The sequence below is a fragment of the Pinus tabuliformis genome, chromosome Q, assembly GCF_031772625.1.
Source record: "Pinus tabuliformis cultivar Carrire ecotype Pingquan chromosome Q, CPIR1, whole genome shotgun sequence".
Lineage (NCBI taxonomy): Eukaryota > Viridiplantae > Streptophyta > Pinopsida > Pinales > Pinaceae > Pinus > Pinus tabuliformis.
The window spans coordinates 832,029,126-832,051,262 of NC_142296.1; the positions used below are offsets into that span (position 1 = coordinate 832,029,126).

At 42.7% G+C, this 22,137-nt stretch overlaps 1 protein-coding gene across 2 annotated transcripts in view; it reads left to right on the plus strand.

The window, feature by feature from the left end:
• The window catches only part of SAG18 (senescence associated gene 18), a 257,467-nt gene that overhangs the window by 21,857 nt on the left and 213,473 nt on the right, over positions 1–22,137 (plus strand). For both annotated transcript variants that reach the window (XM_089385305.1, XM_089385304.1), the window contains exons 2-3: positions 8,237–8,336; positions 8,436–8,556. In XM_089385305.1, coding sequence (XP_089241431.1) covers positions 8,237–8,336; positions 8,436–8,556 — 221 coding nt within the window. The remainder of the gene's footprint in view (positions 1–8,236; positions 8,337–8,435; positions 8,557–22,137) is intronic.

A 22,137-nucleotide genomic window follows, 5' to 3' on the forward strand; every position in this document is an offset into this window, starting at 1 on the left:
GTTGTCACTGAAACGAGCGGCTCAATAGATCCTTCAACTATAAAATTTCCATCATCGAGGCATGACAATCTTCAACTCAGCTTTGGCAGTCCATGACACATAGAGTACAATTTTTTGTCAACGCTCCTCTCCACGCAGACTCCAATAAATCTCCCTCAGATCGCTTCCCTGTTCACTATGCCTCCTTGACTTCAATCCAACACAAAGATGCTTTGATAATATGGATTCTGGCTACGCTTTATGGTTTTGGCCAAATGCTCTCAGACCAGACTGACAATGCTCTTCCCCGTAATTGATGGAAATCTTTATTATTCTCGACTCTTATAATGGGTAAGTTCAACAATGACACTATATCGACAACAATAGAGGATTGTTTCATAAACGTGACATTGTCATGACTCAACTGTTCTCTCCTTAATAACAATGAATCCACCCACAGGGCATGTACGTACAACATCTAGGTGGTTATCAAGGATGCCAAATCACACATAAGATCTATACAAGACACAAATCAAAATTTAAAATTCATTCTATTGACCAGAACATAGTGTATTTACAAAGAAATTGCAACTTCGCTCCATAGTCCTTGATTTGTTCCTCACTGACACTCACTAGATCTCTACTAGCTGCCTCTTACAACCACACAATCTCAAAACTAGACTACATTAGACTAGGTCCCCCCTCACCACTACTCTATCTGTACATAAATTTAATATTTCCCATTGACTGGGAAATATCCTAACAAAACAAAGAGTAATTGGGCATCTGTCGAACACTACCTAACACCTCAGCCTATTACTTGCTAATGTTACATTGGGCCACTTGTCCCAAAAGTGTTAGCTCATTAGATTCCTAACCACCTAGATTCCTTCTAGGGCTTAGAACACTTGGGATTACAACAAAATTCCTTAATTTCTACTTTTATACAAAATTACAACTGAGGGAAAATCCATCCCTCTTTGGAACATCTCATGACCCCCTTTGGTTGTAGACAAAATAGTTTGCCTAGGGTTGATGCTGCATCAAAAACATCACAAGCCAACCTTCAAATAGCCTTTAAAACACAACAAAATGCCAAAAATAACCCACATGTGTGGGAGACAAGTGGTCTCCACCATGCTTTCACCCCCCAAAATAGGCAATATTGCAACCAAGAACAGAGGCATTGGTCCAAGAGTACTCCTCACTCCAAGAAAGTCCCAAAGTGGATGTGTACATCCCCAATGGGCACCTCGTCCACTTTAACATCATCCAAAAGAAGCCTTACATCACCCTTTTCGTGCATAAGGGAGTGATGTGGCTTCTCTTAGGACAACCATTGGCGTCAAAGATGGATGTGCTACCCCTCCCAAGTCATCTCTGTGATAACCATCCTCATTTGGGCTCTGAAATAAGGTATTGTCCATCAAATAAGGTCAAGGCCAGCCTGGGAGCATCTTGGGTCTACTTGGGCACATCATCAAATAGTTCAACACCCAAGCTTTCAAGCATAGTGTTTTAGCATTTGGAGGCTTGTAAAGAGGCGTAGGAGGATTTGGAAGTTGCTCAAGGCCTAATGCTCATCTCTAGAGGGGCAAAGTTGGGGCTACACAATCTTTTTTGCTCTTAGAACGAGGCAAAGAACCCCTTGGAAGACGCTAAAGAAGAGTCAAGCTATCCCTCAAGGGATCTCTGCTGCATATGTGATACCACTTGAACCTAAGTTGCGGGAAACGTTGGAGAAGGGTCCGTTTCCGGCCGGAAACGAAACAGAAACGAGGAAACTCGTTTCTGGCCGTACTGGCCCGTTTCTCGAGGAGGAAACGTGGTTGGTACAGCCGGAAACGAGTTTCCAAGCCGTACGATGGAGTTTCCTCTTCTAACTTGACTTTTTCTTGTATTTTTTTTTAATTTTTTCGCTTCTAATTTTTTATTAGGCGACTAAAATATCTTCTGGATGCTTCTAGATGCCTCTCAAGTTATAAAAAAGAGGATTTTTTGAGTGGGGCAACCTAATGTTCAAGCCTATGGCCCTAGTGTTGATATGCAGTTCATGGTAATGTTAAATTCTTAAAGTAAAAGTGACATTCTCCTTTGTTTCTCATTTTCATCATTTTACTTAAATTTTTAACATTACCATGAAATGACTGAGGATGTTTGAGAGTGGTTTCGCCTTCATTGGATTTCATATGGAGAAAGTAGAATTTTAGATTTCACTCAAAATCCAACAGGCTTATTTGTTTTTCATGATTTCAGGATTGGGGGGATTACAATGTTTCCATTGGATTTTGTCATGTACTAGGGTATGGAACTTGTATTTAATCAAGAGAACCAAGCCCTCTATGCAGGGGAGACTCCCAATAATCAAGAGCACGTAGGGTACTAGGGCATCAAAATGTGTATTTAATCAAGAGCACTAAGGTCATTCGACTATGTAGGAGGAGACTCCCAATCAAGCACGAGACAAGAAATTAGAAATTTCTCGTGGCTGATTTTGGATATTGCTATTTTCATTATGTGATCATTCATGAGTAAATGTGATGTAAACTTAGAGACATATAGTTTATGCATTGACAATTGACAATTTAATCATAATGTAATAAATTAGAATGTATCATATATGCTTTATGATTGCACATATTTCTTAAATGTCCTAATATATATATATATTTATTGTGTTTCCCCGTTTCCAAAATTTGGGGGGGTCATGTTTCGTACCCGTGTCCGTTTCGGAAACTCGTACCTGTTTCCCCGTTTCGTGCAACTTAGACTTGAACAAAACTTCTCAAGATCTAGTGAGATCACCTTCATTAGGAACATGAAACCATTAAAGCATCATAGTGAACCATATCTAATGTTAAGGGCAAAAAAATACTTAACACAAAACTTACCTTTCTAACTAGATTAGGATTTGTAAATAGGTTACCTCACTTATGTTAGGGATGATTAGATCAACAACCCTATTAGGTGCTTCTAGCCCCCAAGAGGAGTGACATGTCCTAGGTTAGCCCATTGACCCATTGGTGTGTAATATGGTGTTAATGGAGTGGGAGAATCTTCAAGGTGCTACAACCATGAGATCAGCTAATGGGGGTCCAACATCTTGAGTGTAATGATGTAAGGAGGGTGCTATTGTGGTGGCATGGGTTACCCCTTTTCTCGGCCCGCTTTTTCCAACCCTTGGTGTGCCTTTTACTTTAATGATTTATCTTTATTTGGTGCATAGATTAAGAGCCCAAGATTTCTTTATGCTTTTGCAATACCCCTTTAAGATGTAGTAGTTTCTCACTCATCGGGTTTGGGACAATCAAGAGTTCCTTTATTTTGATGAAGCATTAAATGCTTTGAAGAATTGGGTGATGGCTAATGAGGGAGGCAAAGCTCATGCTAGGATTTTACCCATGCTCTAAATATTGTCCTAGCCAACTTTTGCATTTTACGTTTTCTTTCATTGTGGCTTTATATGCTTTTAATGTTCTTTTAGCTGCATCAACCTCCACGGCCAAGTTTCTGGGCCCTTACTCAAAGATGCGGATGTAGGGTGCCAATCCCAATGACCAATGACTACCAACCTGAAAAATGTAGATGGATAATTGAGAGAGATGGAAAGTGTTAAGTATGGATTACCTTGGAAACACTATATCAATCAACTCCTCCCCAATGGTGCCCTTCCTAAACTGTAAGGCCTTACAGGAGGTCCCGTTGGACTAGAGTCAAAGACTATCCTCCCAACTGAAGTGTGGGAACAAAATACAATCGAGATGGGTCATTCAGTTTGCCCCGTGATACATATGAATATGCCAATAACATTCAATGAAAGCACATGATTGCAAGAATGGTTAGAGTATTTGACGAGAGGTGATCCACCTTGCATCAAGAAGAATGCCAGATGGGAGAGAGATCTGATCGGAGCAATGGGTGGAGAACTCTAGCATAATGCGATGTGCTGAACATTTTGGGGCTGCTTGCTGGCTGTCAAATAAGGATTTCTTTTCCCTAGGGGGTACCCACTTTTGGTGGGGTAACAAGGACCATGCGCACTAGAGAACTGGAGATGAATAGAATTTAAGTGACAACAAATTGATGTGAAGTGGAGAGATAAGATACATGCACGCACTTAGCTCAAAGAGAGTGCCTCGTTAACTCCTCCATGAATGCATGTATCCTAGTTAAACTCCCAAAGAGTGCCAACTCACTTTTTAAACAATACATGCATCCTAGTGATCTTCAATTCACTTAGGCAAGTGCTCCATTTAAATCAAGATACTCCTAGCCCTATCCATGCGCACTAATCCACATGCATGTGACTTGATGGTGCCACTAGCCTTGGGAATTGCCATGTGTCAACTTCAATGCATGCCATGTGTGACTCCTTGAACTTGTCACATGTCATCACCATAGGCTGCCACTTGTCAGGCCATTCCTAAAAATAGAAAAGTATCTGCATGTCCACAAGATTATACTCATTGGACTCGATATTCAACAAGGAATCCGATAGTGTGATCAGATCTGACTTTCAACCCCTGCTAAAAATAGTCCCTTCTTTCATGTTGCTCGAAAGTAGCTCATCAGAATCGTGAGCTCACCACGATCTCAAATATACCATTGTCTTTGACACACGAGTCTCTAAACCAGACCTACTAAAAATGGAAAGTGTCATGCATGTCATCTGAGAGAAACTCATTGGGCTCATGATCTCATAAAGACTCCATATATACCATCCCCAATGCCGTGTAGGCCTCTGAACTCTATCTCCTAAACTTAAAAGTATTGCCAAAAATAGTAACTCTCTAATCTGATGAAAACCTGTATAATATTTGTCTCTGAATTAGGATCACGTCACTGAAGTAATCGTATACCTGAACTCCATGGGTTGCATGTCCCCAATTAATTTTTTTTTTCAAGGGAATGCTCAATTTTGCAATTTTGGCGATTAAATCAATATAATATTAGCTAAATAAAACTTAGGAAAAGATGAAAATTAAGTGAAGATAAGTTGTGGGGGTCACCAAAGGGGAAATCGAACCCCCTAGGAAAAAATTGAGGCACATGAAGAGGGGAAAGCAAAGGGGGGTCAAATTAGTGGAGCCCACATGGAAGGTTGACTAGCAATTATAAAATGAAGGCTAGAGCTTCATTTTGATTATTCTATTTGGCATTTCATTTCTGATTTCGGAGGGTTTGCTTGAGCTGCTCAGCCAAGTCAACCAGTGTTACTTAGCACAGTGATTTGCAAGCAGAAAATCCCAACTCTTTTTCAGTGAATCAAGAGTGTCACCCTAGGAGAGAAATTTGGAGCTGATTGGAGATTTCTTTTCCTGATTTTTGTGAGCCATTTCATCTCTGCAACAGGTGGTGCGAAATTTTCAGGAGGACGCAGTAGCAGAAATAGAGTTGCTTGGAGGTGGAAATTGCCGGGGAAATTTGCCTCAAGAATTTACAGGAATTTTTCTTGGAGGAGGACAAATTTCCTTGTGGAGTTTTAGAGCCGGAGATTGTTGCATTTGTGAGGGCCAAACTGTCCTTCTCTAGGGCCTGCTCAGGGTTTATTCTGGGCCAGAGGGTGGAGCATTTGACAAGCAGAATTTGTGCCGGATTTTAGCTGCGATTCCTCTTTATAATTTTGGATTTATTTCTCAGCTGTTTGGAGGAGGACTTGGAGTAGATTTGCTGTAGTTTTCTGGTGGGACGCAAAGCAGGGCAGTTGAGGAAATTTGCTCAAATTTGGGTAATTCTGGGGAGTTGGAACTAGCCCAAAAGCTTTCTAGGTTTTGTTGGTCCAGGGTTGGAGAGCATTGTCCTAATTTTGCAGAATTTTTGGAGCAGATTTGAGGCCCCAAATCTCAGTTTGCCTCAAGCAGCAGCGACAAAAAAATTTCTGAGTAGTGCATATAACCAGTGAGCCTATTTCAGCGTGGAGATTCAGTCATATTCACTTGGGTTTTGCATGCTTGCTTAAGCAGGCCCAGGTTTACTCGTTCCACTATATTTTGTACTCAGATACCCATTGAATATTCAATAAAATGGCTCAGCTCTATTGTTTCTGCTCAATAGTGTTCTAAATTATTGTTCTTCTGGAGATTTCAGATTGCATGCTTATTTGTTTTTCTGTAGCTAGTTCATGTTTTGATATTTCAGTGTTTCACTATATTTCTCTTTTTAAAATATTACAATGGGTACCACCCCTGGCTCAAGCAAAGCTATTTCTGAAAATGCCTCCAAATATCCACCTATTGAAATGTGCTGGCCCTTAGCCATGCATGTGACTTGATGGTGCCACTCGCCCCTAGGAACTGCCATGTGTCATCTTGAATGCATGACATACGTGGCTCCTTGAACTTGCCACATGTCATCACAGTAGGCTGCCACATGTCACCCATGCATGGCCATTGCCAAGGGTAGAAAAGTCTTTGCATGTGCACTCATCGGACTCAGTATTCAGCAAGGAATCCAAATATGTTATTGGATCTGGTTTTCAACCCCTTCTAAAAATAGCATCTTCTCACATGTTGCTCAAAAGTAGTTCATTAGAATCGTGAGCTCGCCATGATTTCAAATATGCTATTATCTTTGACATGTTAGTCTCTGAACCAGACCTGCTAAAAGTAAAAAGTGTCATGCATGTCATCTGAGAGAAACTCATCGGGCTCATGAGCTCATAAAGACTCTAGATATACCATTGTCAATGCCATGCAGACCTCTGAACACTATCTCCTAAACATAAGAGTACTTCCAAGAATAGTAACTCTCTCCAATCTGATGAAAACCTGCATAATGTGTCTCTGAATTAGGATCATGTCACTGAAACAATCCTATACCTGAACTCCCACCCCTGGCTCAAGCAAAGCAATTTATGAAAATGCCTCTGAACTTTGAATAACAGCCTAATAAAATATGCTGGCCAGTAACCCTCCAGATTTGCAAGGGGGCAAACCTGGGGGTTGACAAGTCTAAACGCATTAAGAGGGTTTGGACAAGGATGTATGGAGGGGGTGGCAGCCCATGATCTTGATCTCAATTTCAAAAATGAGAAGGGGATTAAATGCCTCCCGCATCTAATTCCCCTCCTATCTTCTTGCCTTGCGGGGGCCATTATTATTAGTACTCCTCAGATTATCTGTATGCAAACCGTGGTGGATGTCTATGTTCTTAATCCTTGTCTTTCTTTGGAAAGCTTAATAGGAACATGTTCCAGGGAAAATCTTCATGGGCCACTCTTGTTGTTGCTGTGCATTTGGGGAAATCAGAGGGTTTAAGGTGCACCTCTGGTGGTGTGAAGAAAACATAGCTGAAACTCAGTGCAATGTAACTTACTCAGCTCTAGCTTGGGAAAAATGGAAATCTCTGTTTGAAGAACCGAGAGCAGAAGCCAACAAGGCACAAAACCACTTCACTCTGGATGCTGGTAAGCACCTCCTTGCTCTATGAGCCTGGGAACAGGAATCTTGCTTTACCTTGTCTATGCTGCCAATGAAATTCGTGGAGCTCAATGCCTCTTTGTCTGCCATGATTTCTCTGCTGGTGCATGTTTCTAGCCATGTCAATCTCCCACTCAAGGACATACTCCCAGTCCCTCCCAACCACCCTGAGCAGTCAACTGGCTGTCCAAAAGAGACTAGCTCTGCTACAATGGTGGAACAAGTTGCTAGTGCCTGCTTAGTTTCTTCGTCAAATAATACTACTTAAAAGCCAATATGTATATAATACAGATGAAATTCGTGGAGTTCAATGCCTCTTTGTCTGGAATGATTCCCCTGCTGGTGCATTTCTTTAGCCATGCCAATCTCCCATTCAAGGACATGCTTCCAGCCCCGCTCACCCACCCTGACCAGTCTAGAAGAGACTAGCTCTGCCACACTGGTGGAATCAGTTGCTAGTGACTACATAGGGCCTTAAATCTTATTTTTTTTTCCTTTTTATGCTTTGTCAAGTGATAGATACTTAAAATCCAATATGTAGGAACATACACCTGCAAGCTTCTGAGCAGGTGGACTTGGCTCTGTATGCACAGTGGTTCTGTAGATTTATTTTTAGTTTCTTCTGAATCTAGATATGAAAATTTGTTGAATGTAATAAAGACTGTATGGTTTAGGCTGCAGCAAATTTTTATAAAACAAATAACTGCTATTCAAAAAAGAAAAAAGAAAAAAATTGCATATGTATTATAATTTATAACTCATCGAAATGTTTTCATTATGTAGTTTTCTTATTTATATATGCTTTCTTTTGATGAGTTGCATTTGTTTTTGTGTACTAGGGGTGCCCAATACCTTGAATGTGATATCAAACTTCCCCTTTTTGATTATTGGTGTTGTTGGACTGATACTATGCCTTTACGGAAATCATTTCAGTCTAAGGTATGGTTCATGTTATCTCCTTTTAATTTCGATAGATACCACTGTTTTCTTTCTAATATATTTGATATCTTTATTTGTTTTCTTGTATCATGCTTTCAGTTTCCAAGGAGAGGTGTGGGGTTGGGTTTTCTTTTATATAGGAGTTACCGCAACTGCTTTTGGCTCTGCTTATTATCATCTCAAACCAGATGATGCACGACTTGTATGGGATCGTTTACCTGTAAGCAGTTTCTTATTCCATTTGTGTTTCTTGATTTTTGCAGTAATTATTAAATCTTTTGTAACCCTGTTTATTATATTTTTTTTTTTTTAAGTATAAACCCAGTTACAAATTTACTGTCTCAACAAATAATCACAGATCTGAAATAAACAATACTTTCTAGTCTGGTTTGTAATAATAATTATTCTGGGGTTTTAATGAAATAAACAGCAGAAGCAAAAGTACTCGAAACCAATCACATGCAATCACATTCAACAGAGAATAACACAGATATACCCTGGAAACCCCAGTGTGGGGAAAACCAGCAAACATTGGGTTTCTTATTCAGCTTTAGAAGAAATATTTTTTTGTAGCAGACTTACAAGAATTTGCTCTGGCAAATACAGAACAAAAGATCTTGGCCTCCTCTCTCACTCAGCCCTTGTTCGACCCAGACATGTGGCTTAGTAGAAGAACTTCTGCGCACAAGGAAAGCTCAGCCTCACGGCCCAAGAGAAAACTTGGCTTACTTGCTCTAAGAAACTTGGCCTCTCTGCTTATCTCACTTGCCCTAATCTCACTTTAGTTGGCTCAATCTAGTCTTTTCTCGCTCCCACTGCCAAATACTGCGCTCCACTAAATTCCAACTCTTGCCAATCAAAATTGTCTCTCTCCTTTAGCTCGAACTTCCTATTAAAATGATCAAATCCTAATCTCAAGCGAAATCCCTAATCTCAACAGTTGAGATTATATCTCGACTCCTTGAGATGAACGACTATGACTTAATCTATTGTTGGCTTCGCCTTTTTAGTAAAAAGGTAACCATCAATTAAATTAAATTGCTGTCTAAAGTCTTGACTTAAGAAATTCATTAGTTATCTGCCGTAGAAGATAATTAAGGTGACTCGTTGCATGTCATGGCCCCTGATTCATGCAGAATCACCTTCCAACCCACAATCTCAACACTCCCTTTTAGTGAGGAAGGTGTTTTGCACAATAGCCAACTTATCTTTGAAGAATACATATTTTCCCTTTATGAAGGCCTTCATTAGGACATTTGCTACTTGCTCGTTTTTGGGAATGAATTGTAGCTTTAATGTCCCCTTCTGCACACAATCTCTGATGAAGTGATACTTGACCTTAATATGCATTGACTTGTCATGGAATACTGAATTCTCAGAGAGTTTAATACATCTCTTATTATCACAGTGAATGATAGTCGGATTCAACTCTTGATCAAAAAGCCCAACAAGGAGTTTTTGAACCAAATAGCCTTGCATGCTGCCATACTGACAGCCATATACTTGACATCTGCAAAACTTAGTGCAATTGACCTTGTTTCTTGCTGTACCAAGATATTGCTCCTGATCCCAGACTGAAACTGCAACCCGAAGTGCTCTTCTCGTTAGCTGTACTGCTTTCCGAATCCGCTCAGTGCAACCCTCCAACTTCACTCCATACTCCATCTTGTTGAGTATACCTCAGCCCATACTCAACTATTCCTCAGAAATATCTCAAAACATGCTTTGCAGCTACCTAGTGCACTCGTTTAGGCTCTACCATAAATTGACTGTGTTCACTGCAAAACGAATCTCTGGTTTGATGTTGACCAGATACATGAGAGAGCCAATCAATTGTCTATACAAGGTAGGGTCTACTTCCTTTGATCTAGAAGAATCAATATTCTTCTGGTGGTTCACAAGTGGTGTAGCCAGGGGTCTGCAGTCCTCTATCTTGAAATGCTTCAAGATTTGAACTGTGTATTTCTCTTGTACAAGGAAAATCTCTCATTCTCTCTGCCACACCTCCAACCCTAGAAAGTAGTGCATCAATCCCAAATTCTTCATCTCGATCTCTTCTTGTTGGGACAATGTAGAGGCAACGCAGAGCTTGTTGAAATTTCTGAATCTAACACATCAGAAATCCCTACTGCATTATCTGGTTTATTTCACCTACTTGTTTATTCCTTACGAAGTTATTTATTCATATAAATTCTGAAAATAAATACAAATGCAGCCTCAACTCATATACATATCATCAACTGAAATAATAGACAAACGCACAAGGGACACCATTATTTTTGGACAATAGTCCCCGGAAAAACCCAATATGGGAAAAACCGATGCAGCAATTCTGAGGGTTTTATTATTATGCAGATTTCTTGAGTACAGCTAGGGTGCCAAACTGGCTCACCCAAGAGAGATTTCTACACGGCAGTAATACCTCTTCTCAGAGGCAGATATTTAGCTTCTCAGCACTAGTCTGCCCCATGAAAATCCTTTCGACGCTTCTCCAAGGCTCTACGTCAGTCCTACTAGCCTCTGTGTAGCTCTGGAACTCTCTGCGTTAGCCCTCTACCACTCTACGTCAGCTCTCTGGCCTTTTGCTTCACCCACGCAGGCCCCTCAGCCTCTGCGCAGTCTCTAGTTGCCTCTGCTTGGCTCTTGCTACCTCTACGTAGTCTTCTCAGTCACTGCACTGACCCTTTGGCAGTATCTCTGCCTCTATACTATATACTCTCATCCCCTCGCTGCATTTCAAATCACTTGTTCGAATTTTCTTAGCAAACCCCACTCCAGAAAATCGAACTGACTGATCAATCTTGGTGTGTCTCCAACTGACCCTCAAGCCTCCTCTTATACTTTTCCTGTTGAGTCTTCAGCGACCGAGATTAAATCTCTAATCAACGACCAAGGTTAAATTTGGCTTGATCCATGTCATTTAGAACTTTCTCACCCAGTTTTATATTAATATCCATTAATATTTTAATTTTACTAAGTTTAGACTTAGGAACTCCATTAAATATATTAATTATTTTAATATCTTTCTAACGGGGTGGAATTTCCCCAAACCATTTCTGGGTCTTGGAGATCTCATATGCTTTAGCCCTTCCACCAATTGTCATGGCTAGAGCACATCCGATGCTACCACAAATCAACACTCCCTCTTAGCGAGGAATGTGCTTTAGTAATGCTCCACCACTGAACATCACACTGATCATCCAACACCGGTCCCTGTGCTGATGCTTGGCCTGCTGCCCAACATCCACTGCACTGCTGCCCATGGCTCTGCCACTGCCACTGCTACATCTGTACTGCAGTTCCCTCTCAACATGCTACATCATGCTGTCCATAGCACTGCCACTGCTAATTGCTGCACTGCAACTCAGTTACTGAGAAGTAAGTAACTAATCTACCCAACTACTGACATCCTTGTTGGTCTAGAAGCCTCCTGATGCTGAAGCTACCTCTGCTGTTATTTGGTGCTCCCTCTGCTGCTTGTGCGCTGCTGCAACCACCTCTTTGCCTTTTGCATTGCTGCAAACACCTCTGTGCATCTCGCATTGCTGCAAACACCTCTGTGCATCTCACACTGCTACAACCCCCATTGCGCTGCTACAGACCTCTGCACTCTAGCATTGCCTGGTTGTTCCTTCCGCATCTTGCTTCTACCGACATCCGTCATCCTACTACTGTCATTTGGGGCTCTAGTAGCCGGATATGATCCAAGAGTTTGGGTACCTCAAGACTCCTGCCCCTCATCTTCTGTAGTCCTCCTGAATACAGCTCGATGTCTCCCCACCTCTTCTTTAGAGGTGCATGAGCACTCATGGCACAGTCGTCATCCGTCTTGACTTCTTTCTTTGCCTTAGCCGGAGTTGCCTTGGAGTCAGAAGCCTCTCCCTTATTCTTCTTCCTGGGACACTGGGTTGCATAATGACCCAGCGCCCCACAATGGAAGTACTTCAGCTTGGAGATGTCCTTCTTCTTCCTCTTCCCCTGCTGTCCCGCAGATGCCAGAGCCGCATCTTCCTCCTCTTTCTTGATTCGACCTCCTTTGCTGCTACTTCCCGCCTTGGTCAATCCTCTGGTCTCTTCTTGCCGAAGAGCTGCCCACATCTTTTCCCATCCTGGAAGATCAGCTTTGCCCAAAATGCTTTGGACAAATGTCTCCCAATTCTCGGAAATTGCATTCAGGGCAGTCCTCACCATGAATTCCTGATCCGGTGTGGCCCCTATGGAAGTAAGTTGGTCCCGAATCTCTTGCAACCTGCTGAGGTATAGATCTATCTGCTCCTCCTTCTGCATTTAGTACCAACACAACTGATTCTCCAACAACATCTTCCTCTTCACGAAAGTGCCCTGATACAATGTCGTCAAGGTGTCCCACATCTCCTTTGCCATGTTCTTCTCAGCAATATGCGGTACTACATGATCCTTGACTGTTAAAATTGGTAATTAGGGCCAAACTCCATGTGGGTCATCTGATTAATGGAAGCTGATATTTTTCTTGGATCCCTCTCATTGAGAGGTGTAGGATTGATCTAAAGATCATTCGATTTTGATAAGTATTCATGGAGATATGAATTTATTTGCGTTATGGGACAATTCGTCAAGGTCGGCTAGTAACCAAATAAACCCCACTTGTGCTCAACGTTTTAGTATAAATAGAGGTGGCCTTCAAGTCATTTTGAACACATTTGGGATCTCTTCCTCTCTATTTGTCTTTGGGTTTTAGTAAGAGGAGAGATCTTAAGGGATAACGCTGCCCTAATCTAGAGGGCAGAAGCCGGAACTATCGGGAACTGCCGGGAACAGCTGGAACTGCCGAGAATTGCGGGAATTGCCGGAACCACTGGGAACTGCTGGACTGTTAGAACTGCCATCATTGCCGGGCACTGTTGGAACTGTCAGGAACAACCGGGAATTGCTGGAACTGCCGGGAATTGCTGGAACTGTCGGGAATTGCTGGAACAGCTGGAGCATTTGTCTCCGAAGGAGAGCAACATGCAAGGGACAACTAACTAACATTGGGACAGTTGTATGGTACTTAGCAGCAAATACACCAAGCATGCAATGTTACAGCTAGCATGCAAGGGACAACTAGCATGCAACAACAAGCATGCTAGGGACAACAAGCAAGCAAGGGACAACAAGAAAGCAAGGTGCAACCAACACATAGGTTAGTATGGCAACATGGTGCAACAATGGCACATAATGCAGTACAATGATGGGTACAGTCACGATTAATGAAGCATGATGAGATGTAGCATAGTGATGATGGGTGCAGCATGGTGCAGCGCGGTGAGGTGCAACACGATGATGAAATGCAGCACAACGATAGGTGAAGGAGTCACCTTGGAGAATCAGTTGAAGCAGCATGTCTTCAACTAATCTCATGTATCATCTTCTTAGAGATGATCTATGCTCTTATCTAGATAAGTCAAAGTGTTGACCTCTGTTGTAAACGTACTATCTCTCTCTCTTTGCTGAACTATTGAAGAACATATAAGAACAATTGATCAAGGGTTTCCCCAAATTAGGGTTTGTCCTTGGCTAGCGCCACATCTTGTGTCCTCTTGTCTTGGCTTGTCTTCTGCGATTTATGTTTATGTTCTATCTACAATTTACTTTAATGTTGATGTGATTGCTAATCTGGAAAAGATATTGAGCTAACTGTGAAAATTGAAATAAATTGCTCTAAGCATAGAACATACCTAAAAATAACATGGTATTAGAGCTGAGGTGAAGACAATGCCCAAGCAAGAATGAATGAGCAATCACTGAAGACAGTTGGGAAAGGACAAAAGGATCAGTGGATTCCTCATCCCTCTTCAAATTCACCGAGGGTGAAGTTGAAGCAGAGAATATTGTCAGAATGTCGTAGCGGAAGTTTCTGATGGCCTACCTAAAGATCACTTCATTGGGGAGTCTGGATCTAAGGGTGGAAGGAAAGGCAAAAGCCTTGGTTGCAATAAGTTCGGCCATTATGCGAAGAAGTGTCCAAATGTTAAAGACACATCCCTTGATGAAGATAACAATCATTCCAGGGACATCTTCAATGATCAAAGGAATGACAGGTAATGCAGGTCATCAAGGAGATGGCCGACTCTTCAAAGAAAGCAAGGAACCCCAGGTATGAAGAATCAAATGTTGTTTCTGATAAGATAAAGAAGCGTTATCTTGTATTGGCCCTCTCCTTCAGATTCTTTGGGAATATGGCTTATTGATCGTAGTGCTTCAAGGCATCTCATCGTATAGAAGGGTGCTCTCTCGAATTTAGTAGAGATGGAAACAATCGTGGGATTATACTTGGAGCTGATGCCACCTATCCCAGAAAGGGTGTAGGGAATGTTACCCCTCAATTGAATGAGGGTAACTCGATTCATTTTTAGAATCTCTTTTATGTACCTGATCGCAAGAAGAACCTGGTGTCCATTTCGACAATGGAAGTCAAAGGTTTCAGGGTGGCATTCATCGATGGAAAGGTACATGTTAAAAAATAGAATTTTCAAAGATGGTTTTTTCTCATGGGTTCAGGGTTGCCAATTTGTATCAAGTTGCAGGATGGTCCATTGGGGATCATGTCAATTGACATATCACATCTATAACACTGGAGGTCTACCTATGGGGCCTTGCCCGATGTGAGTCAAATGGTGATAGGGATGCCTAAATTCAAGAAGAGCATGAAAGTACATGTCTGAGATGTACTGAAGGAAAATCTTACAAGGGGACCATTCCCCTCATGTAGCAGGTCCACAGGTTTGGAACAACCCAAGGGGTTTGAGATTCATGATCAGGAATCTCACATATACAGGTGGAAGAAAGCCCTCTATGGCTTGAAGCAAAATTCCCCGGGCGTAGTATGAGAGGATTGATAGCTGTCAGATGAAGCTGAGATTCACTAAGAGTGAAGTCGATCCAAACCATTGTTTGAAGATTGTGGATGATAGACCTCTCATACCAGTGCCTTCTGAGGACGACCTATTTCAAACAGGTGCAGACCCTCTCACTTGCAGAAGTAAGAGGGAGTTGGATTCCAGATGTGGAATGGTAAACTGCAAGTCCGTGATTACCTCGAGGATCTTAACTTTCAGAAGTTATATGGTGATGATGTCGGACCAGATTTGGGAAATTCCTCTGAGTTCCATAAACTCATTTGCATTGATGTTCTTGGTGAACTTCCGTCCGGACATATGTTTTGCAGTTAGCATGGTGAGCTCATATTTGGTTGAGCCTCACTGGATTGGTGCTAAGAATCTTCTGAGATATCTTCAGGGCACAATCTCTCATGGATTGAGATACATTGCCGGAAATATGAAGCGGCATGATTATTCGAATGCTCACTGGGCAGGCAGTGTGGAGGATCACTAGAGCACTTTTCAGTGCTAGTTCTCTTTGGGTTCTGCTTCGATATCATGGATGAGTAAGAAGCAGAAGTCGGTTGCTATAAGCATTGTCGAGACCAAATTCATAGCTACGAGTATGATCTCGTATGAAGCTGCCTAGTTGTGGAAGCTCTTCAGTGAGCTGTTTGTACACATGATGAATACCACTGTGATTCTCTGTGACAACCAGAGGGGGGATTCGATTATTGAGGAATCCCGTATTCAATGATTTCTCCAGCAGATAGACATCAGAAATTGCCTTATTTGGGATATGGTAAGTCGATGAGTGAGGAGGCTCCATCGCATTGAGACTGATGTACAGGTCGTAGACATTTTGTTAAAGACTCGGGAAAGGTCAAATCTGTGACTTTCCCGAACGGCTTGGATTCGTTGAGAGACCTTCTTGTAAGGGTCTTGCATGTTGCATGCATTGAGCTTTGGGAGCTCTGGGGGGCTTGGGGTACTTATTGGAGCAACATACGACCACAGGGCGACTCACCCTCCTGTGGTGGTGCGCTATGTACAGGATGATAGGTTCAACCTTCCCCTGTGATATCCCATGGCGACTGTGGCATAGGATGATTAGTTCTCCTGTGGGCCTGGATGATTAGTTCTCCCTTGGAAACTGTGGAACAGGATGATTAGTTCTCTTGTGGGTCGGGATGATTAGTTCTCCCATGGCAACTTTGAAACAGGATGATTAGTTCTCCTTTGGGCCGGGATGATTAGTTCTCCCATGGCATCTGTGGAACATGATGATTAGTTCTCTTGTGGGCCGGCATGATTAGTTCTCCCATGGCAACTGTGAAACAGGTTGTTTAGTTCTCCTGTGGGCCAGGATGATTAGTTCTCCCGTGGCGACTGTGGGGCAGGATGATTCATTCTCCTATGGACAGGATGATTAGTTCTCCTGTCGAGGCATTCTACCCATGCAGTCTGGGACTCATGGGAAGTACCTCTCATTTGATCAATGAGCAAGTAAATGGGGTTAGGGGCCATAGTAGTACTATTGATGGACGCATCTTTGTATCTACCGCACTCCCTATGCTAGGATGACCTCCATTGATCTGGGATCAGTATGAGTGGTTTGAGACACTCTTATGATATTGATCTGGGATCAATAAAACTAACTTCGGGTCAGTAAGAGTGATGTGACACACTCTCTTTAGATGAAATTGATTTCGGGTCAGTAGAGAATGGTATGAGACATTCTTGATCAATTATTCGTCTTCATGGTTCAGCAGAGCTCAGCAGAGCAGAGCAGTGTAGGGCACTAATGGCAGAGATAGTACAGTCGAACATATGGATCAGAAGATGGAGTTCTCCCTAGTTGAGAAGGAGTGTTAAAATTGGCAACTAGGGCCAAATGCCATGTGAGTCATCTTATTAATGGAAGCTAATATTTTTCTTGGATCCCTCTCATCGAGAGGTGTAGGATTGATCTAAAGATCATCCGATTCCGATATGTATTCATGGAGATATGAATTTATTTGTGTTATGGGACAATTCGTCAAGGTTGGCCCGCAACCAAATAAACACCACTTGTGCTCAACATTTTAGTATAAATAGAGGTGGTCTTCAAGTCATTTTGAACACACTTGGAATCTCTTCCTCTCTACTTGTTTTTGGGTTTTAGTAGGAGGAGAGATCCAAAGGGATAACGCTGCCCTAATCTAGAGGGCAAAAGCCAGAATTGCCGGGAACTGTCGGAATTGCCGGGAACTGTCGGGAACTGTCGGAATTCCGGAACTGCCGGGAACTGCTGGAATTGTCGTAACTGCCGTAACTGTCGGGAACTGCTGAGAACTGCCAGGACTACCGACACTGTCGGAAATGCCGGAATTGCAGGAACAGCTGGGAACTGCCGGAATTGTTGGAACTGCCGGGAATAGCCGGAACTGCTGGAACTGCCAAGAACTGCCGGGAACAGTCGGGAATTGCCAGAACTGTCGAGAACAACTGGAACTGTTGAAACTGCCGGGAACTGCCGGAACAGTCGAAGTATCTGTCTCTGAAGGAGAGCAACGTGCAAGGGACAACTAACTAACATTGGGACAATTGTATGGTACTTAGTAGGAAATACACCAAGCATGCAATGTTATAGCTAGCATGCAAGGGACAACTAGCATGCAACAACAAGCATGCTAAGGACAACAAGCATGCTAGGGACAACAAGCAAGCAAGGGACAACAAGCAAGCAAGGTGCAGCGAACACATAGGTCAGTATGGCAACATGGTGCAACAATGGCACATAATGCAGTACAATGATGGGTACAGTCATGATTAATGAAGCATGATGAGATGCAGCATAGTGATGATGGGTGCAACATGGTGCAGCGCGGTGAGGTGCAACACGATGACAAAATGTAGCACAACGATATGTGAAGGAGTCACCTTGGAGAATCAGTTGAAGCAATTTGTCTTCAACTGATCTCATGTATCATCCTCTGAGAGATGATCTATGCTCTTATCTAGATAAGTCAAAGTGTTGACTTCTGTTGTAAACGTACTATCTCTCTCTCTTTGCCGAACTATTGAAGAACATATAATAAGAATTGATCAAGGGTTTCCCCACATTGGGGTTTGTTCATGGCTAGCGCCACATCTTGTGTCCTCTTTTCTTGGCTTGTCTTCTGCGATTTATGTTTATGTTCTATCTGTAGTTTACTTTAATGCTGATGTGATTGCTAATCTAGAAAAGATATTGAGATAACTGTGAAAATTGAAATAAATTGCTCTAAGCATAGAACATACCTAAAATTAACATTGACCCCATCAAGGATTATGCACTTTGCCTGCGCCATTGCATCCTAATACCTTTCATTATCAGCTGGGTCGACTGGGATAGCCACGGTTCTCAAGGCGAAGCCCTTAATGCCATGTCTATCTAGAACAGACAGGATCCTGGCCTTCCAGATGACAAAGTTAGAGGCCTCATCCAACCAGTCCTGATCCCTCAGTCCATTCATTGCCATCTCTGCTCCTCTTCTAGACTCCCTTTGAGTCTCGACTTCGCTCCTGGAAGTTTTCTCCTAGACTTCCTCTGAATCTTGACTTCCCTCCAGGAAGTTCTCTCCTAAACTCCCTCTGAGTCTCGATTTCCCTCCTGGAAATCTTCCTGCCAATTGTCGATCCACTCCTTTCCAATCCTCTTTGCAACAGCGACTCGGATATGGATTTCTTGGCTAGAAATCCGCTAAGGCAGCGACTCTCTCTACCTTGGTTCTGTCCCGTTAGGTACTGCTCTGCTATGACAGAAACAACACCCCACCAGCTTCCCAATCTACAATCTGCCCATAGCTCCCTAGGCCTCGACAATTGAAGAACTGAGCCTCTCATCTCTGCGCAATCCCGACAAAGGCCGAATCACTCCTCTGGCCAACTGCGTCAAGCCTACCACTGAGTAGGATGACGTGGCTCTTCGTGAGCCTCTTCTACCTCTCTTTGCCTATGGGTTGGCCCTCTCTTTGGCTCGAAATGTTGACGTAGGCCCTGTGCATCACTCCTCTCCTACTTTCTGCTTAGGAGCAACGTTGTCTCTCGGGACAACTGCTACTGTTGCAAATACTTTTGATTAAGCTGGTGCCTTCAGTACTCATGTGATTTGCAACGCTCTAATACCATGTCGAAACTTCTGAATCTAACACATCATAAATCCCCACTGCATTATCTGGTTTATTTCACCTAGTTGTTTATTTCTTAACAAGTTATTTATTCATATAAATACTGAAAATAAACACAATTGCAACCTCAACTCGTTATTTTTGGACAATCGTCCTTGGAAAAACCCAATGTGGGAAAAATTGGTGGAACAGTTCTGAGGGTTTTATTTTTATGCAGATTTCTTGAGTACAACTAGGGTGCCAAACTAGCCCACCCAACAAAGTTTCTACACGGCAGTAATACCTCTTCTCGGAGGCAGATATTTAGCTTCTCAGCACTAGTCTGCCCCACGAAAATCATTCCGGCGCTTCTCCAAGGCTCTATGTCAGCCCTGCTAGCCTCTGCGTAGCTCTGGAACCCTCTGCCTCTCTGTGTCAGCTCTCTGGTCTTCTACGTCACCCACGTAGGCCCCTTAGCCTCTGCGCAGTCTTTAGTTGCCTCTGCATGGCTCTTGCTGCCTCTGCGTGGCTCTTGCTGCCTCTGCGTAGCCTCCTCAATCACTGCGCTGACGCTCTGGCACAATCTCTGCCTCACTTCTATGTACTCACTGCCCCTCGCTGCAACTCAGATCACTTGTTCGAATTTTCTTAGCAAACCCTGCTCCAGAAAATCGAACTGACTGATCAATCTTGGTGTGTCTCCCACTGACCCTCAAGCCTCCTCTAATACTTTTCCTGTTGAGTCTTCAACGGTCGAGATTAAATCTCTAATCAACGGCTAAAATTAGATTTGGCTTGATCCATGTCATTTAGAACATACTCACCCAGTTTTATATTAATACCCATTAATATTTTAATTTTCCTAAGTTTAGACTTAGGAATCCCACTAAAAATATTAATTATTTTAATATCTCTCTAACATGGTGGAATTTCCCCAAACCATTTTTGGGTTTTGGAGATCTCATGTGCTTTAGCCTCTCCACCAATTTTCATGGCTAGAGCACATCTGAAGCTACCACAAATCAATAGAGCTAGCGCAGTGCCTGCCTGGGGCATCTCATCCAGTAGCTGGGATAGCTGGGACTTTCCTCAGTGATTGTGTGAGGTAAACTCACATAGCTTTTGCTAGTATTTCTCTCTGTAACTGAATAATCCTGTGAGGTATTCAGTGATCTATTCAGATTTTGTTACTGCATAATAATAACATCAGAGTTGCTGCACCTATTTTCCCACATTGGGTTTTTCCGGGGACTATTTGTCCAAAAATAACTGTGTCGTGTGTGTTGCATTGTTCTTTCTTGCTCAGTATTTTGTTTCCGCATATATGTAAATTAAGTGAAGGCTGCAGATGTATTTACTTTGAACTTTACCATAGAAGACAGTAAATAACTTGTATGATTTAATCAAGTAGGAGAAGTAACATTTGTTTGCTGCAGTAGGGATTCCAACTTAGGAATTTTCACATGTTATAAGAGCTAGTGTAGGTGAGACAAGAAGAGCAGAACTAGAAACCCCTTCGTTGAGCAGAAGTGGAAATCGAAAAGCTGTAGAAGGCAGCAAGAAGAAACCCCAGAGGATTTGCGTAGTTCTAGCGAAGGATCGAAAATTTGAGGTAGTTTCTCTCTCCGAGTGAGTTGACGGAGAGAAAGAGCTTCTAGTTTGAAATTTTCCGTGGCAGAGTGAGTAGTGCTGAGCTTCATCGTGAGGAGCAGTTTGTGGATGCAAATTTTTCAGTAGGCAGCTTTGCCGGGTTGAAAAGACATTAGAAGAAAGGAGCGGAGCATAATTAGGGAATACTTCCTCAGGGATTTATTTATGCGGAAATCAACAATTCTCAATTGCTGAGCAGCAGAGGAGCAACAACTTACCAACTCCATCAGGGAGTGCGTAAGTTAGCCCAAGAGCTACAAAGTAAGGAGAAAGAGGGAGCAGTTCGACAGTTTTCGGAGGAGATGGCAACCAATGGCTTGAGGGATCAGAATAGGTTGGACGGGGCTTCCATCTATGCTATCGGAAGACTAGGACGACCTTCCTTCCAGATGAGCATGTGCTCAAGATGTACGTTGATAATTTGGTGGCTGAATCTGCGGATGCAGATCAACTGAAAAAGTACAAGGCTGAGATGGTTAAGGCGAAGAGAATGATTCTGGATGGAGTCAAGGATCACGTGGTATGCCACGTTGCAAGCAAAGGGGCCGCTAAGGAAATGTGGGATGCCTTGGCCACATTGTATCAGGGAACTTCCGAGCAGCGGAAGATGTACTTAGAGCAGAAGCTGAGATCTGCTCAAATGCAGAAGGGGGAGCGAGTGGATCCGTTCCTCACGAAAATGAAGGAGACTTGTGATGAGCTGTCAGCAGTAGGTCATACACCTCAAGATTCGGAGTTAGTGAGATTGGTTCTAAACTCTGTCTCAGATGATTGGCAGATCTTTGTCTAGAGTATCATGGGCAGGGCAACATTGCCAAATTGCGACGAGATATGGGCAACTCTGAAACAAGAAGAGCTGAGGAGAGACCTTGAAGCATAAAAACTGATACTGAACGTTGGACAATGCAGGTGAAAAACAATAAGGAATGACGCGAATGGGGGCGGTGGACGGCGACAGCAGCATAACAGGACAACGGCTGGGTCGGACATTGCAGTATGCAACGTCGACAAGGCAAATAAAGAACACCTCGCATTTCGTGTAACATCAACAACTTTGTGACAACAGGCCCAACTTTTCTGTTAAGCTCTGCGTCTTCTTCTGCTGCAGCTTCAAGCCTGGCTATGAAATGTTCGATATCGAGACCAAATTTTTTGGCGGCTACTCCTGTTTGATCCTTTCCT